At 42.8% G+C, this 16,332-nt stretch overlaps 6 protein-coding genes across 6 annotated transcripts; 2 read left to right on the top strand and 4 right to left on the bottom strand.

Annotated features, from left to right (window-relative positions):
* Positions 1–672: 672 nt before the first annotated feature.
* Positions 673–3,230, top strand: FA14DRAFT_159394 (uncharacterized protein). Its single transcript, XM_025498192.1, has one exon. The coding sequence runs from the start codon at positions 942–944 to the stop codon at positions 3,063–3,065; it is 2,124 nt and encodes a 707-aa protein (XP_025357565.1). The 5' UTR covers positions 673–941; the 3' UTR covers positions 3,066–3,230.
* FA14DRAFT_141364 (ADC synthase) lies at positions 3,230–6,260 on the bottom strand (the record flags this gene model as incomplete). Its single annotated transcript, XM_025497131.1, has 2 exons — positions 4,786–6,260; positions 3,230–4,683 (listed from the first exon to the last, which is right to left on the bottom strand). The coding sequence occupies exons 1-2, from the start codon at positions 5,984–5,986 to the stop codon at positions 3,230–3,232; spliced, it is 2,655 nt and encodes an 884-aa protein (XP_025357564.1). The 5' UTR covers positions 5,987–6,260.
* Positions 6,261–6,292: 32 nt separating this feature from the next.
* On the bottom strand, positions 6,293–8,540 carry FA14DRAFT_159393 (nucleotide-binding domain-containing protein). Its single transcript, XM_025498191.1, has one exon. The coding sequence runs from the start codon at positions 8,474–8,476 to the stop codon at positions 6,362–6,364; it is 2,115 nt and encodes a 704-aa protein (XP_025357563.1). The 5' UTR covers positions 8,477–8,540; the 3' UTR covers positions 6,293–6,361.
* Positions 8,541–8,896: 356 nt separating this feature from the next.
* Positions 8,897–11,236, bottom strand: FA14DRAFT_159392 (uncharacterized protein). The gene has a single exon (XM_025498190.1). It carries the CDS (start codon positions 11,071–11,073, stop codon positions 8,947–8,949), a length of 2,127 nt encoding a protein of 708 aa, XP_025357562.1. The 5' UTR covers positions 11,074–11,236; the 3' UTR covers positions 8,897–8,946.
* Positions 11,237–11,805: 569 nt separating this feature from the next.
* FA14DRAFT_152663 (Diphthine synthase) lies at positions 11,806–12,822 on the top strand (the record flags this gene model as incomplete). Its single annotated transcript, XM_025497546.1, has 1 exon — positions 11,806–12,822. One exon carries the CDS (start codon positions 11,806–11,808, stop codon positions 12,820–12,822), a length of 1,017 nt encoding a protein of 338 aa, XP_025357561.1.
* Positions 12,823–12,983: 161 nt separating this feature from the next.
* FA14DRAFT_183391 (uncharacterized protein) lies at positions 12,984–15,316 on the bottom strand (the record flags this gene model as incomplete). The annotated part of the gene is made up of 2 exons (XM_025501314.1): positions 12,984–14,378; positions 14,418–15,316. 2 exons carry the CDS (start codon positions 15,314–15,316, stop codon positions 13,145–13,147), a joined length of 2,133 nt encoding a protein of 710 aa, XP_025357560.1. The 3' UTR covers positions 12,984–13,144.
* Positions 15,317–16,332: the final 1,016 nt, after the last annotated feature.

The raw sequence follows: 16,332 nt of genomic DNA, 5'->3' as shown, positions 1-16,332 counted from the left end.
TGCTCGCTTCTTGAAAAGAGAAGTGAAAAAAAAAATAAAGCTTCTTTTGCAGGAACGGGAAAGAGCCCAGTGCAGTCAGTCAGTGCCTTACCAAAGCTCACACATTTTACACCGTTAAAGCCACTGTTTTACGCGTTTATCATGACACGTGGGTTGTTTTAAGTCCGCCATAAGCGGTGTAGGCTTAAGAGGTCTAACCGTATATGGTAGATCATAAGAAAGGCATAAGAAAGTTGGAACGAAGGCTGTTAAGGTCAGACTATACAGATAGCCTCTACATTATTCTTTTATCAAGCAACTTGATTGAAAATACAAATATTTTATATCTTTTACCTTAATTCAAGTTTCATCAGGAAAGTTACATTTTCTATATCGTTTTCTTCATATTTATCTTTCCTCATTACTTTATCCTTCTCATAGTATTTGTAACATTTTTTCTACGTTTGAATCACCATTCCAAGACAGTCTCAAAGTTTTCAAGCGAATATTGTAGTTTCATGGCCATGAGAATAACAACCGCTCTTTAGCGTGAGTAGTGTTGGACTTTTAGCGGCAGTTTGGTTGGTGGTGTGCATCAAGCAGCAGAAGGCGCGTTCAACCCTGGTGCGCGGAGAGAGTATAAATTGTAGGCATTAGCCCCGCGTATCATTGAATCGGAAGTCAAAAAGCGCACTGTGTGTTGAAAAGCAAGAGTGCATATAATGACCGGAAATTAAGTTCGCTTTTACCGTGCCTGGGGGGATTTGGAAGGATGACAAGGTAAGCTGGCTTTTGACTTGATGCCATCACTTTGTACTCATTGTCAGCCCTAGATCATTCATTCTAGCGGCTTGACAAGAGCTTCAAAGAAGAGGATCATTCCATTTTGAAAGATCGACAGGCGTACAAAAGCCATCAAATCACACGACAACTCTTCCTCCCTCATCATAGAAATAGACAGCATGGCATCAACAAAGCTGATCGAATCATTGCGCAATGGACCTGGTTCATCCTTGATTCAGCCCACATCAAGAGCTTTCATGCTAGGATACCTATTAGACGTTTTACCAACATTATTCAAACAAGTATTACGATATGTAGTCGTCACCCTGCGCACAATCGCACGTACACGAAAGCGTATTTCACAAGAAAGAGCAGCTTCACAATCATCACTTGGCATAACATCCACTGGCACACAAATAGAAGCTCCTTCAAGCTCGAAAACAACATTATACGGAGATGGAATCAAACCAGCCCTACAGCAACTACCGCTCTTGTTGCAATCTATCGTCAAGGCCCTTTTGACTTCCTTGGGACCAAAGGGTGTAGCATTCACTTGTGCTCTTGCAATGACTAGTACTATGTTGATGGATTCTCTCATCTCGAGCATACTCATGCGCCCTACCAAGAACGCATTCACCAATGCTGCCGTCAGAACAGGCCGTCGTCAAGCATTCAGCACATTCGTCAGCGCTGCTATCTCGAGTTCCTTTGCCCTCTATATGATCCAAAAGGATGCCATAGGAGACCATAACGCACTCAAAGCACAATATCCATTTCGAATTCCTTTCCGCAAATCATCGAGCAACAATAGATTATTACCGACACCTTTGGCTCCAGGAGGACATTTCTTGGCCCGTCTTACGAGTTTGAGTGTGCCTGCAACACCACTAGAAAAGGGAAGCAGAAGTCCGGTAGAGAAATCCTTCGCTAAACTACCCCCCTCATCTCCTCAGGATGAGAAGGATCCTTCTCGCTCTCGCTCTTCATCTTCCGCTCAGACTGATCCTTCTAGTGACGAGCTCGGCACAGCAAGTCCAACGATCGATCTATCCCTCTTTGCCTTGGTACGTGCAATGGATACTTTCGTTCGTGTTGTACCACTTCTTTTCGCTTCTCGTATCAGTTTGAGAGGTACTGCAGTAGGACCTTCTGCGGGAATGAAGTTGGACACATCCCGTAATCACTTGAATAACGCTCAAAGACAAGCAAGAACATCGTTACCTGTTCACTTGTTGCAATCGTTAGGCAGATTTGGAAAAGAACAAGCAGAAGGATTGACTTTCGTTGTTGCATGTGCGATCATCATGTACAATTGGTTCTATCATCCTGAACGCTTACCACCTACATATGTGAAATGGATTTCGAATTTGGCAAGCATGGATCATCGTCTATTGGAAGCACTAAGGTGTATCAGAAATGGCAAGCCGCACTACTTGCGATACGGTGATCGACAAACTGAGCCAGCAGCAATTGATCTGCTAGGATCGCTATCAGAATCAATGGGACATCCTTACGGATGGGGAGACATCACAAGATTACCACATACTCGCGAGGAAGCAAAACAGATGAAGAAAGAAGCGATCAAGAATGGCGATCAATCACAGTACATTCTACATGGAGCCGCAGGACCACGAGGCAGAGGAGATTTGGGTGGATTACCGTGTGAATTGGTTCATTGCGGTATTGGTGGACCGAATTGTTTCAAAAATGCACTTTATCGTTTCTTACGTGCATGGAAAGTTTGTATGGGAATTTATTTCCCGGTTCATTTGGTGCCAAGGTTAATCTTTGGACCTGGACAATTCAAACGTGAACCTATTCAAGCTTTAACGAAAGTATTGAAAGGAAGTATGCGTAGTGCAACATTCTTGTCAACTTATATTGCAAGTATTTGGTTCATGGTTTGCATGGCACGTTCGATGGTCTTGCCACGCTTGTTCCCCAATATCTCTTTCCGGTACTGGGATAGCGGTCTAGGACCCATCCTTGGTTCATGGACCTGTGGCTGGAGTGTGTTTATCGAAGAGAAACGCAAGAGAGCCGAAATGGCATTGTATGTTGCACCAAGAGCATTGTTCGCTTTAGCAGAAATGTCAAAGCCAGGATGGTTATCGAAAGGACAAAAGAGTGCTTTACAAGCTGAGAGATTGTTATTTGGAATGAGCGTTGGTATCGTTATTGCTGCTGCTAAACATCGACCTGAAGTTCTTCGTGGACTTACCGCTTTGATTGGTTGGGTTGTTGCACCGGCACCACAAGCAGGATCGAAGCGTGTTCGTGCTACTGCACCCAGATCAGCATGATTACCTTTCGCATTTTAGGATCTTCTTAGCCATTTGTAGACTATAAAAACAATTCCTTTGTTGCATGTTCGCAGAGTTGTAAACACACAGAAAGAGTGGATGAAATGGATGGATTATGTATACAATATGAATTAAAGATTACAAATACAGGAATGGCAAATTTATTATTCTTTTGCACCGCCAAAGTCAACAGGTGCAATCGCTCCAACTTTATCTAAAACTTCTTGCCATTCTTTTGCAGGTTTGGAGTGGAAAGTAATCGCACCTCCTGCTCCAACAGATATTTTGTTGCCATTCAAACAAACTGTACGAATGACGACGTTGAGGTTTACTGCTCCATCAACTCCAAGCCATCCTAAAGCGCCGCTATAAACCCCGCGAGCTTTTCTTTGAGGTTGTGCATGCTCGAGTTCTTCGAGCAATTGAACGCTTCTCACTTTGGGCGCACCGGTCATACTGCCGGGCGGGAAGCACTGTCGGATCGCTTCAACAGTGCCGATACCATCGTGAGCAGTATCATTAGTGCTGCTTTTGCTGGAAATTGGAACTTTTCGTCCTTGAACAGTTGTGACGAGTTGATGAACAGTTTCATACGATTCAATAGCCATCAATTTTGTCACTTTGACTGATTCAGGACGACAAGAATGCAACAAGTCCCTCCTGATCAGATCGACAATCATGAGATTCTCCGCTCGTTCTTTTGCATCTGCATGTAAACGCTTAATTCGCTCTTCGTCTTCTTCCTTGCACCATTGGATGCTCTCGCGATCACCATTACGGACTCTTTGAAGGATGTCTTTCTCGCCCTTGCCATACCCTGCCCGTGCTGCAGTGCCTTTGATCGGCTTCATCTCTACCAGCCCATCAGCATCAATTCCAAAGAATTTTTCAGGACTCGTAGATAGGATGCTTTGCGGCTTGCCATCGCTATCAACCGTATCGAGTTGCAAAAACGCCGAGAATGGAGCAGGGTTACGCGCTCGCAAGCTTGTGTAGAAGTCAAAATGATTTTCTGCATCTTCTTCGGACAGTTGACCTTCGAATTCGGTAGTGAGACAAATCTCATAGCTTTGACCTTCAGCGATGAGTTCGCGTGCTCGTTCTACCTTATTCATGTATTCGCTTGATGTGTCGATTGGTCTCATAGATGGCAAGAGGCGATTCGTGACCACACCAGAAGGTTTTGTTGCATTCATCCCGTTCAGCTTTTCACGTACAGATTCTGTCCACTCTTCCAGATGTGAGGGAGATATGCCGACCTGCGTGTCCAATCGTTCCATTAGCTCGGAAAGATAGCCCGCATTGAGATGTGTAGGGTTTCGTCCGGGGCGCTGCACAAGTCCGATTGTGTACCATTGGCTGGTTTCATGATCGATCACTAGAGCCTTGTCACAAAAGCCGAACCAGGATGAAGGGAAGGAGGATCCGCATTTTGTGTTCTCTGAATTCAAATTCGGTGGAAAGGCAATTTGAGGCAGTGACTCATACTTCATCTCATAGCCAAAGTACCCCACAAACCCTGTCTTGAACGGTAAGTCTCCAATTTTGGAAGTATCACATCTTTTCTGTAGAGTTTGCTGAGCCTGATCGAGCCAAGTCCAAAAGCTAGCCGATTGCTCTTCCTGTTCGTTCAAGTGTGATGCTTCTGGTGAATTGGTCCGACTCAATTCTGGCGTAGGTAATCCGTGCTTTTGTACAACATTTGCACGACTGTTTCCACCTTGCTCTCCCAGGAATAGCTCAGTTTTCTTTCCGTTACCTTGAGCGATAATTGTCTTGCTTTCAACATCATATCGAATAGACCAAGAAGGCACAGACATAAAGGAGTACCGGCTATGATGACCGCCTGGGCGAGCGCTGTCAAGCCAAACTGAAGAAGATTGACCGCCAAAGACTTCTTTGAAGATACTGGGAGCTATCGTGGGATCATACCTTCCAAGGGGTTGCATGGCGGCGGTATACCTTATTGGATCCTCAGCCGAATCTGACAAAGAGAAAGTTGTATCCATAGTGCTTCTTGACGCCGAAGTGGACGTATCTCCGGCGATCGCTTGCACTGGCTCTGCTTGCCGCCATGATCTCAACTTGGACAAAGCACGATTAGCCAGTGAAGTCTGACTGCTTTCCGATTGTTGCTTCCAGTAAGCGTGAGTATTGTCCAAGAAGTCGGTGAGGATGGCGTGTCCACCTTGACTGGCAATCGATTCAGGGTGGAATTGAACACCCCAAATAGGATGCTTGGTGTGTTGCAATGCCATCACTATACGTTCCTCTGTCTTGCCTTCATCTTCCTCAACTGGAGCGTCCATAGCATGTGCTGTTACCTTCAAATCTTCTGGAAAGGATGCTTCATCGACTACAAGACTGTTGTATGTGGTCATACCTGCACTTTGCTGGACGTTGCCGAGGATTGATGGCCAGGAGTTGTTTGCAGCATCATCAATCACAATCAATTCACTGCTCATCCCATGTCTCAAATTATTTGCCCTCTTTAAACTGCCACCACACGCAATTGCAATTCCTTGATGTCCCAAACAGATACCCAAAGTCGGCAACAATTCATCGGAATTGCGCATGAAAGATTGCAAGATGACCATAGAAGCGCCAAAATCATCTTTGCTATCCGGTCTACCCGGTCCAGGACTTAAGATCAAAGCATCGTAGTTCGGCAATAACTTTTGTTTTGCTTGTTTTTCATCTTGCCAAATCGGATGAGTGAATGGTAAGATTGTCGTTCTAGAGAGTAGTAGCTTTGAGGCAATCTCTCGTGCTCGTTCTGGAAAGGGTCCTCTTCTTTCAATCTTTGCCGCTAGTCCATCCAATAAGCAAATCAACAGGTTGTGTGTATAGCTGTCGTGATGATCGATGATCAAAAGCCGAGGCGGGACGCAATCTTCTTCTAATGCATTTAACCCATCCATCTTGATTAATTGTGTAATGAGCGTCTCAGATTGTGAGTGTGTTTTATAGAAAGTGCATGCCGTTCTAAGTTGAGCTTTCTGACCGCAGCGGGAAGAAGAAGATGATGGAAAGAGGCGTAAAATGAAATTTCTATTTTAGAATTCTGAAAATGAAGTTGCGTATGCGGAGTGTAATTCCGATTTTCCGCCACTGTCACAGTGCCTCTCAAACCATCCGAAAGCCTAATTTTTCGGAAGAAAAAAAAATATAAGGCTGACTGTGTCAAACTTTATCTAATCGCGTTCATCTTAAGCGTGTTTCTTTAATGATGGTTAAAGCAATTGTCTAATATTTAATAAAGCAAAGAATAATATACATACAGCATTTAGAATATTCTAGATTCTACTAACATCACGACCAAAAAGGCCACGACGGATATAATCTGATAAAAGCAAAATTTTCATCCGTGTTGAAACTGCTTCAGATAGATAGAAAGATCTCCAAGCATACATTGCAACTAATCCACCAGCAAAAGATCCGATAGGTTGTAAGGGTCCGGGAAGTGGAATATCAAATGCAGCCGCATTCCCAATATAAGCCAAAGAACCCAAATTGCGGTATTGGAACGGATCATAAACTTGATCATCTAGGTCAAACACGTCCGACTCGTCGTGCGGGTTCATGTCCCTTCCCTCATTACGCACCTTGGCCAGCTTGTTTAGCTTCTTACCGAGGTAATTTCCTTGTTGCGATGCAACTTGTGCAGTTGCAGGAAGAGCAGTCATCTTGTTTTGTGTTTCCAACAACATTTCCGCAATCTCGTTCAAATCTAGATGGCCATCACGATCTTTATCGTATTTTTCAAACGTTTCTTGTAATTTGTTGAAATGTTTAGATGCCAACGGGAATTTACGTTTGATCGATTGTGCAAAGACTTGGAATTCGTTAAAGTTGAGCTTGCTGTCATGATCAGTATCGCATTGATCCACAAAGTCATAAATATAATCGATCAGATGAGTGTCCACCGTACTTGAATCTCCCATAGCATACATGCTTCCTAAAGGTGCACCACGAACACGAAGATGGCTATCAACTTGCAATGCCTTCAAGTGAGATTGATTGGGCAAAAGATGCGTCAATTTACGTGTGAACGGAGACATGGCAATTCCCGTTGACCAAAGTGTAAAGCCAGAAGGTACTTCTTTCTCTGTCAAATTTCCATCTTCATCTTTGATTGTGTAGATAACCTTATCTGGTTCCACTCTCTTCACTCTTGCGTTCGTGATCACGTTCACATCATCACGAGAGAATTTCTTTTCTGCATACTCTGAAATTGCTTCACTGTACGTGTTGAGAATGTGAGATCTTGATTGAATCAAATGTACTTCCGATGACGCACGTAATTGTTTAGGGAACAATTTCAGAATATCTTCGTCCAACATATCGTGAATTTCTGCTGCCGTTTCAACACCCGTTGGACCACCACCACAAACGACAAAGCTCAACAGACGATCACGTTCTTCGGGAGTCGTTGTGGGCAAAGAAGCGATTTCCAAATTATCCAGAATATGACTGCGAATCTTGCGTGCATCCTGTACGGTCTTTAAGTGGAAACAATTCTCCAATCCGGGGACGCCGTGATCGTTGGTTACTGCTCCAACCGCAACGACCAAGCGATCGTACGGGATATATACATGCTTGCCGAGGTGATTTGAAGCGCCATCGATACTAGAAGCTTCATCGGGTGTATGTCCGTCAATAACTTCCACTTCCAATAAGCGATCCTCACCACCTTGAGTAGATGGCAATGCGGATCCCATCACTGCATCAACAGCACGGCCTTGAATGTAGTGTCCCTTTACTCTTGCCAAGATCTTTCGCAAAGGTTCTACTAGCGTACGTGGTTCAACTGTACCAACGGTTGCACTTGGTAAGAGAGGCGTGAACAAGAAGAAGTTATTTGGAGAAACGAGAACAACATCATATTCATCCGGATTCAGGTTCATCAAAAGAGCAACGGATGCCCAACCTCCACCGACGATGACCAAACGTTCCTTCTTTTTGGATTCAGGTAGAACGTCTACTGTTTCATCGACAAAGTGACTCAAGATCGGTAGATTATTTGGTCCTCCCGGTGTTGGATGCATTGCCAATGGAGTCAAAGGTACTTTATCCACATGTGCTTCTTTGTACGTAAATGCATCATAACTCAAAATGATCAACACCGTTGAACTTAAACCAAACACGATTGATCCTGCTCCGAACAATGTCCATTTGATTGCCGGATGACGTGCAAAGAATCCTGGACGACGTGGAGGAGGCAATGGAGGTGCTGTTGGCGGAGGAGTAGGAGGAGGAGCAGCAGTAGATGTGTAACGAATCGAAGCTCTTTGTCCTGTCAGCTTTGAACGAGATAAAGCCAAACGTGCAACACTTCTTTGCTGTTGAACGGGCAATCGTGCCAATGGAAGGCTATGCGGTATGCCTCGTGAAAGGCCAATTCGCATCATGTTGGACAGTACAACGTCAGCACAAGGTTGCCAGAAGGTGATGGTGATTAAACGAGAAGAGGACTTCCTTCTCATAAAGTTATATCTCTCAAGAACTTCTCATCCTTCCCCACACACACACACACACACACACACACACACACACACACACACACACACACACACACACACACACACACACACACACACACACACACACACACACACACACACACACACACACTCCACTAGCGCCGAACGGCTGAGATACGCCGATTGCGTGTATGCAATCACAGGTCGTGCATAAATTCCCATTCTAGCATACAGACAGACAGCATCCCGCGGTATTTTGCGTGTAAATTTGCGCTGCGTAAATGCGTCATTTCTTTGAACAATCAAAAGCATTTTATCCGAGCAAGAGGAACAAATTCAGGAACACAGAATACAACACCCGTATTCATATAGCAATTCATTTTGTACAAAGATATGAATTAGACAGAGAGAGAAAGCGATCCTCTTCGTTTTCTCAGTATATGTCTTCTATATATTTTATGAAAAGTGGGCATAAATAGCAAAATGATCTGTAAGAAAGATTCTAGCATCATAATACAAGCAAGAATGATCAAACAACATTCAACCGCCAACGTCTCTGGATCAGCATGACCTAACTCAATCAAATATCCAATTTGCACTAAGACAAGAGCAACGCCAAAAAACAATCTAATCGATTGACTTATTATTATCGGCCTTTCAATCGATCGCCATCCGTTTGCAGAATGTTGAAGTAATTTAAGTGCAATATCGCCAAACATATAAACCGCCGGACAAAGATAAACATAATAAAAGTTATATGCGTTTTGTGAAAGATATTGATCTAAACTGTCGGTCTGTTGCATTCCAGTGATCACGTTTGCATAATTTCCAATAGCAGTACTGGCAGCAGGTGGTAATTGAACATTCTTGAAAGGTTCTGTAGAATTTGCCAAAGCATTTGCCAAATCTACATCCGGAATGATTGCTCCCTGCAAAGATGTGATCGTAGCAAAGATTGCTATAATCGAACGTGCATAATAGTTTTGTATATCATCCAAAGCTGGAATAGTGCCATTATTGAGAGTTTCATCCGGTCCTGTGGAATTGAGATAGTTTAGCCATCCTTCATCATCGGGCAAGTAAATTGAAGCATTTTGTCCAAATCGTACAAGTCCACTAAGAGTGTTGACATAGAGAATTACTTTTCCCAATCCGATCATCAAAACTGCAGAAGCGATGTGCAAAACGATGTGAGCATAGCACCACGTCATTATCCGCGCAGGATGTGCAACAAATTCCTTTATAGCTCTTGAAAAATAGCCAAAGAAAAGCAGAGTCACAATTATCACACTTGCAGCAGCATTTAATACCGTGAGAGTAGACCATCCTCCAACAGGCAAGCCTCCTCTGTTGAAATCACGACTGCCTGGACTGATTTGATTGAGTGCTTGACCAATATTCTCGAAACCATTACCGAAGACCATAAGTGAGAACAATGCCAAACGTTCAACAATCGGAGTTGCAGATATAGAGCGAAGAGATCCAAATATTTCGACAATCATCTCTGCAACCATTTCAACTGCAATACCAGCGATCCACATTCCAATCACTGCAGGTGGCAGTGTATGATTATTATCGACAACGTATGGGCTTGCGATCCAAAGAGCCATAGAGATGAGCGTTCCACCGATGATGATCAAATGACATTGTCTTTCAGAAATGTGCGATCGTTCACGTCTTTCGACGGCAAAAGGTATATCATCATCCCAAAATTTAGTCTTATGAATGTAAGTGCGAGCGATCACAAGCAAATAATCGGCAATCAAAGTTCCTCTTGAACAAACGTAAATTGTGGTAAAGTTCGTATAACCTCCACGGGCAAATTCGGATGAAACAGTGGCAAAGGCTACCCAAACACCTAAACAGGTACTTCGGACTATACGTTGACCGCATTGCATATAAAAACCAAATCGATCCCTTCCTCTGAAACGAACATCGAACAAAGTTTGCGACCACCATGACCACCAGAGTAAAGAGAAGTATCCAATGAACACACCGATTTTGGAAGCTGAGGCCAGGTCTGCATTATTACCGTAAACGGACAAACAAGCCGTTAGTAAAAGATCGAAGAATAAATCATCGAAGCCGGGTTGTTTTGAGGGTGGCTGGTTCTTGTCATCTCGATTACTAAACATGCTTACGTGCATTCTTTGTTTAGGATTATCATTCAATTCTTTATCTTCATCTGCATCATCTTGACTTGTTTCCTCTTCTTCGGTCGTATTTACTTTGCGTTCCATTTTGGGTAAGCTGGCTGCTTCTACATCGTATTGACTTGACTTGTGATCGAAATGTTTTTCGTCGATTGTTCGTTGTGATGAAGGGGATTTCTTACCTGACTCTTCTAGTTCTTGTTGTTCGATTTGAATCATATGAGTGTTTCTCTGGTTTCCTTCTTGGGAAGCGAGTGTATGCATCTCACTCTGTTGCGCCTGCGCATGTTGTGATTGTGATGACGGTCTATTCTCAGCAAGTCGAATGGATTCTATTGATGGCTTTTTGTTGTCATCTTTCGGAGAAGGCATTCTGTTCATCTTCCAGAGATTGACTCAGCACTCAATGATGAGTGGAGAGAGAGATTGGTCGTGTCACCGAGTTAAGAGATAGATGGTTATAGAATGATGAAAAAGAGTATGTATTTTAATGAACAACATCTGCATATAGACAAGTCATGATGTTTGTCCATTGTACTTTTCATCTGAGAAGGATCTGCATTACAAAACTTTACTCGGTCCCATTTCCGCTTTTGATTCCTGTCAAAAAAGAAAGAGAAAGAGCCATGTGGAACGTGTTACTGGCACTTTAACACTCTCAAATCCAAGCGGCTAACCGCGTTTCGCACATTTACTTTTGACATTTTCAATCAATTCTCAGGAAACAGGCGGAACTTATTTCACACCCAAGCCAAAACAATTTACAACAAAGTGTGATACCCTCATCTTCCCGTGGGCTCAATGATCTTGTCTGAGAATAAACTGAGATTACCTCTACTTACTTCAAATGGAAGTCATATTTGGGCGTCAAAAAGGGCGTAATCAAGATCAGCTAGCGCGGCTCTGGCGTAGCATGATAATCGGTGGTTAAGAGGTAAAAAGGCGCCGGGATTGTGAATTGATTATTTAATCGGTGAATTGGCGTATCGCGCTGTTTGTTTTAGCTTCCTGCATTTTATTTTTCTTTCCTTCCTATAGAAATTTTGAATGCACAAACACAATCAGTGCTTCTCACTTCCTTCGACAAACGGAGAAAGAGTTATAATGGTCCTTTACGTCGTCGGATTGGGGTTATGGGATGAGAAGGATATCACACTAAGAGGTTTGGAAGCAGTACGTGGAAGTGTACGGGTATATTTGGAAGCATATACTTCAATCTTAATGTCAAAAGATTATCAAAGAAATTTGGAAGAATTATACGGAAAATCAATCATACTGGCTCACCGAGAAACAGTTGAATTAGAATCAGATGCAATCTTGGCAAATGCACAAAACGATGACGTTTCATTTTGTGTTGTTGGCGATCCATTGAGCGCTACTACACATACAGATTTGATCTTACGGGCACGTCAATCCGTTCCACCAATCCCAGTCAAGATCATCCATAATGCAAGTATCATGACAGCAATCGCATCTAGTGGCTTGCAACCATACAACTTTGGTCAAACGATAAGCGTACCTTTTTGGACTGAAACATGGAAACCGGATAGTTGGATGGCAAGAATAGCAGAGAACATGCAAATCGGAAATCACACTTTAGTCTTGAGTGATATCAAAGTACGTGAACAAAGTGAACATGATATGGCACGTGGAATCGAACGTTTTCAACCTCCAAGGTATATGATGATTCCACAATTGATCACACAATTGCTGGCAGCTTCTTCGCATGCAACAGCAACTGAACAACCACAGAATGCAGTCTTATCAGCAGATTCAACGTTGGCAGTCGCATTATGCAGAATGGGAACAGATACCGAATTGATTCTTGCAGGAACATTGGGAGAGTTGTTGGCATTGGCATCGCCAAGTATAGAAGAATTACAAGCAGAAGAAGAACAAGATGATGCAGATGAAATGGCATCAGAACAAGAATTAGAGAAAAGAAGAGCTGAAAGAGCGCAAATACGTGCAATTAAGGCTTTTGGACCGCCTCTACATAGTTTGGTCTTGGTCGGGAAGAGATTGCATCATCTCGAAAGGGATTACGCTGCTATGCATAAAGTGCCAGGAAGCAAATGGGATGAAGTAGCAAGGCAGGTGTACGAATGCAAGGAAGAGTGAACGTCATCAATGTACAATACCATTCAATACGATACAGTAATTTGAATCATACGATCTTGTTCGGATCAAGAGAGGGGGAGAAATAGGTCGTGCAGGTAAAGGTCGCACTTCACTTGAATAGTCTGCCACAACAGATGGCTGACGATAGGACAACACAAGAAGAATGGATGATTGATGGGTAAATGATCTTAGTCCATGAGCTAGCTGTATCTACATAGGTTGGAGTCATTGTCCGTCGTACAGCATACGGGCGTAATGTGGTGCTGCCACATGCCTTTGAACACCGAATACCTGGTTTTGGAGAAAGGTGGCTGCATCAAGTTTAAATTTCTTCAAGGAGAATTCGTCGTAGAGCGATTAACAATCTGAAGTAAATTTTAAGAGCGATTTGCAAGAATGATTCCAGCATCAAAATGCAAGCAAGAATTATCAGACCGCTTTCTACTGCCATTGTTCTCGGGTCCGTTCGACCGAATGTAAGTAAAAGAATAACTTGCACCAAAACAAGGATTACACCACAACAAATTCTGATGCATTGGCTAAAATTCTTTGCTCTCCTGCTGACTGCGTCTTCATCAGTTCTACGATGTTCAAGTTCTTTGAGCACTGTGTTACCAAACAAGTAGATTGCAGGACAGATGTAAACGAGATTAAAGTTGAAAAAATTTTCAGAGAGATAACGGTCGAGACTGTCCGCCTTTTGCATTGCATTGATTGCGTCGACGTATTTTCCATATGCAGTACTGGCAGCAGGAGGCAAACTGAAATCCTTGAATGGTTTTGTGGAATCGAATAAACGTTGAGCTAAGTCCAGTTCCGGAACGATGGCTCCCCGTAAAGAAATGGTTGTAGCGATGAGTTCTACGACCGTTCGTGTATAGTTACTTGGTATATCTCCAGCAGCTGGCATTGAATTGTTGTTGAAAACTTGCGTTAGATTTGGAGAATTAATATATGTTTGCCAATCCGAATCTTTAGGCAAATATGATGAAGGATGATTGTGCAGTTGTATGAGTGTTGTCAGAGTGTTGATATACGAAATTGTCTGTCCTAGTGCGATCATCAGTACCGCGGAAGTAACATGCAAAATAAAATGAGTATAGCACCACAGCGCTATTTGTGCAGGATCGGCATCGAATTTATTCTTATCAACGTCCGGATAGTAGTCAAAGAACAATAAAATCACAATTATGACACTTGCAATTCCATTCAAAAATGCGATAAATGCATTTCCTCCGTCCTGTGAACCACCCCTACTATTGAAAGAAAGACCGACTAACTTGAGTGCTTGACCAACATTATCGAAACCATTTCCAAACACCATGAACGAAAAAGTTCTCAAACGTTTCACCATTGGAGTTTTCGAAAGATGCTCAAGGGAACTTTTACTTTCAATAAACCATTGTGCAATAATTTCAACCGAAATTCCAATACACCAAAACACAACAGCCTTACGCGGCACCGTATTCTTATCAACATCGATAAACACACTTCCGGACCAAAAAACGATAGAGATGATTGTTCCTACAATAATGATCCAATGACATTGTATTTTACTGATGCTTGTGACCGATAGCTGGTTAGCAGTGTCTTACATTACGGTTATACTATAATCTCCGTTAGTATTATGATACTCGGTCGCTTCTTGACTTTCCGTAGTATTTTGGGGATTATCAGAACTTCCCGGTGATCCATCCTCAATATAAAAGATTAACATAAGATAATCAAAGATTAAAATAACCCTTGAAAGAACGTAGAAGACAGCGAAGTCCCGATAACCACCGTGGACGAATTCGGATGAAACAGATGCGAAGCCAATCCTACCGAGTATAGAAGCACCACGCAAAAAATTTTGATAATATTCCATAAGAAGGTCATTTTCATACTTACCTCTATAACGGACATCGAATAAAGTTTGTGACCACCATGACCACCAAAGTAGGCTAAAATATCCGATGAAAATACTGATCTTAGAGATAGAAGTTAAATCAGCGTTTTCGCTATACACGGATAAACAAGCCGTTAAGAGGAGATCGGTGAAGAAATCTTCGTACTTAGGCAGCTTTTCGTTCATTGCTTTTTCTTTATCGCTGGACGTTTCTGTTGAGTCTGTTTGCTGAGAGTTCGTATTACCAGGGGTTACGTTTAACGTATTTTGAGTGGTCTCATTCCCGTGTTCTACACTATTTTGTGGTGCTTCCCCTTCTTCGGTCTCTCGTGCTCTACTTGGTAGGGATGCGGGATCTATATTGTCTTGATTTGAAGTCGGATTAGCTTGCTCACCGCCTGAAGCTTGCTGTGATGAAGGTGGTTCTTCACCTGAAGCTTCTTGCTCGTTGTTTGGATTATCTGTCGTCGAATTGTTTCCTTGGCCCTCTCTATTCGAGGCTTGTTGATGTATCTCACTCTGTTGCGCTTGTACTTGTTGAGAGTGATTCAATGAGTGAACAGAATCTACTGATGTTTGTTGAACGTCTTGATTAGGAGAAGCCATCTTTTCCATCTAGAGATAGTCTCAGCACTCAAAGATGAATGAAGAGAAATTGTATGCCTATCAAACTGAGATGATGGTATAGAGAAAAGGTATCGCGAAAATCGATTTCATAGCAAGGAAAGAAAACTTATACAACTATACTGTTCATCGCCTTCCTTACAGATCTGAGCATGTTCTGTTTTACATAAAAACTCAGCAGATTCTCACGACTTGTTCCGGATCCCCAAAACATCTTTTAAAGTCACAAAACAAGGCCTATGTAATGCATTCGATCCGAAATGCTGTACATCGCATTAACATTACCATCTTTGCATTGACACTCGGGAGTGTCTAGATTCGAGTCTTGTATTTGACTTGGTCCCTCTTTTTGCTTGGATTGTTGTGCCTATTGGGCGGACGGACAGCTCCGTCGAAAGCGGGCAGCCGCCTTGAGCTGTCAATCTGTCAGCTTTAGATCATTCTTTTACTTTTCTACCGTCAAAGATTTGGCTGCTTTACTCACGGCCAAAAAGAGCAATAATTCCCCGCGCTGTATCCTTTGGCCGTGTCGTCTATCAAAGATCTTCGGTGGCCGGTACTCCGTTTTTCATGCAGTTTTGACAGGATTCGGTGATTAAACTCAGTCTAGTACGCCGGCATAGCGAGGACAGGGTTGGTTAGTGATCTTGATTCTATTTTTGGCCAGGAAGGCTTTATGATCATTTTTGGTGGGGTGTCTCTCTTTTGGGATTGTGCTTTTCAATCTTTTGTACCCGATATGTTTAGAAGGTATGGTTGTAGAATGCGTGTTTTGCCCTAAATTGGCTTGGGAGCAATGATTGATCACATACACTTAGCTGATGATCACGACAAGATGAATGATGAAGTCGTTCTATTCTTATGTAATCGTGATGGTACAATCAGTCAGGAATCGATGACCGGGATACGGATTATAGAATGAGTTGTTTTGTCGGATAACGGGTTTAGGATCTTGTCTTACTATAAAGCATTAGCGTGTGTTGAATGCGTTAACGATC

This window comes from Meira miltonrushii (assembly GCF_003144205.1).
Source record: "Meira miltonrushii strain MCA 3882 unplaced genomic scaffold FA14scaffold_1, whole genome shotgun sequence".
NCBI lineage: Eukaryota > Fungi > Basidiomycota > Exobasidiomycetes > Exobasidiales > Brachybasidiaceae > Meira > Meira miltonrushii.
This window is presented reverse-complemented; position numbering and strand designations above follow the sequence as displayed.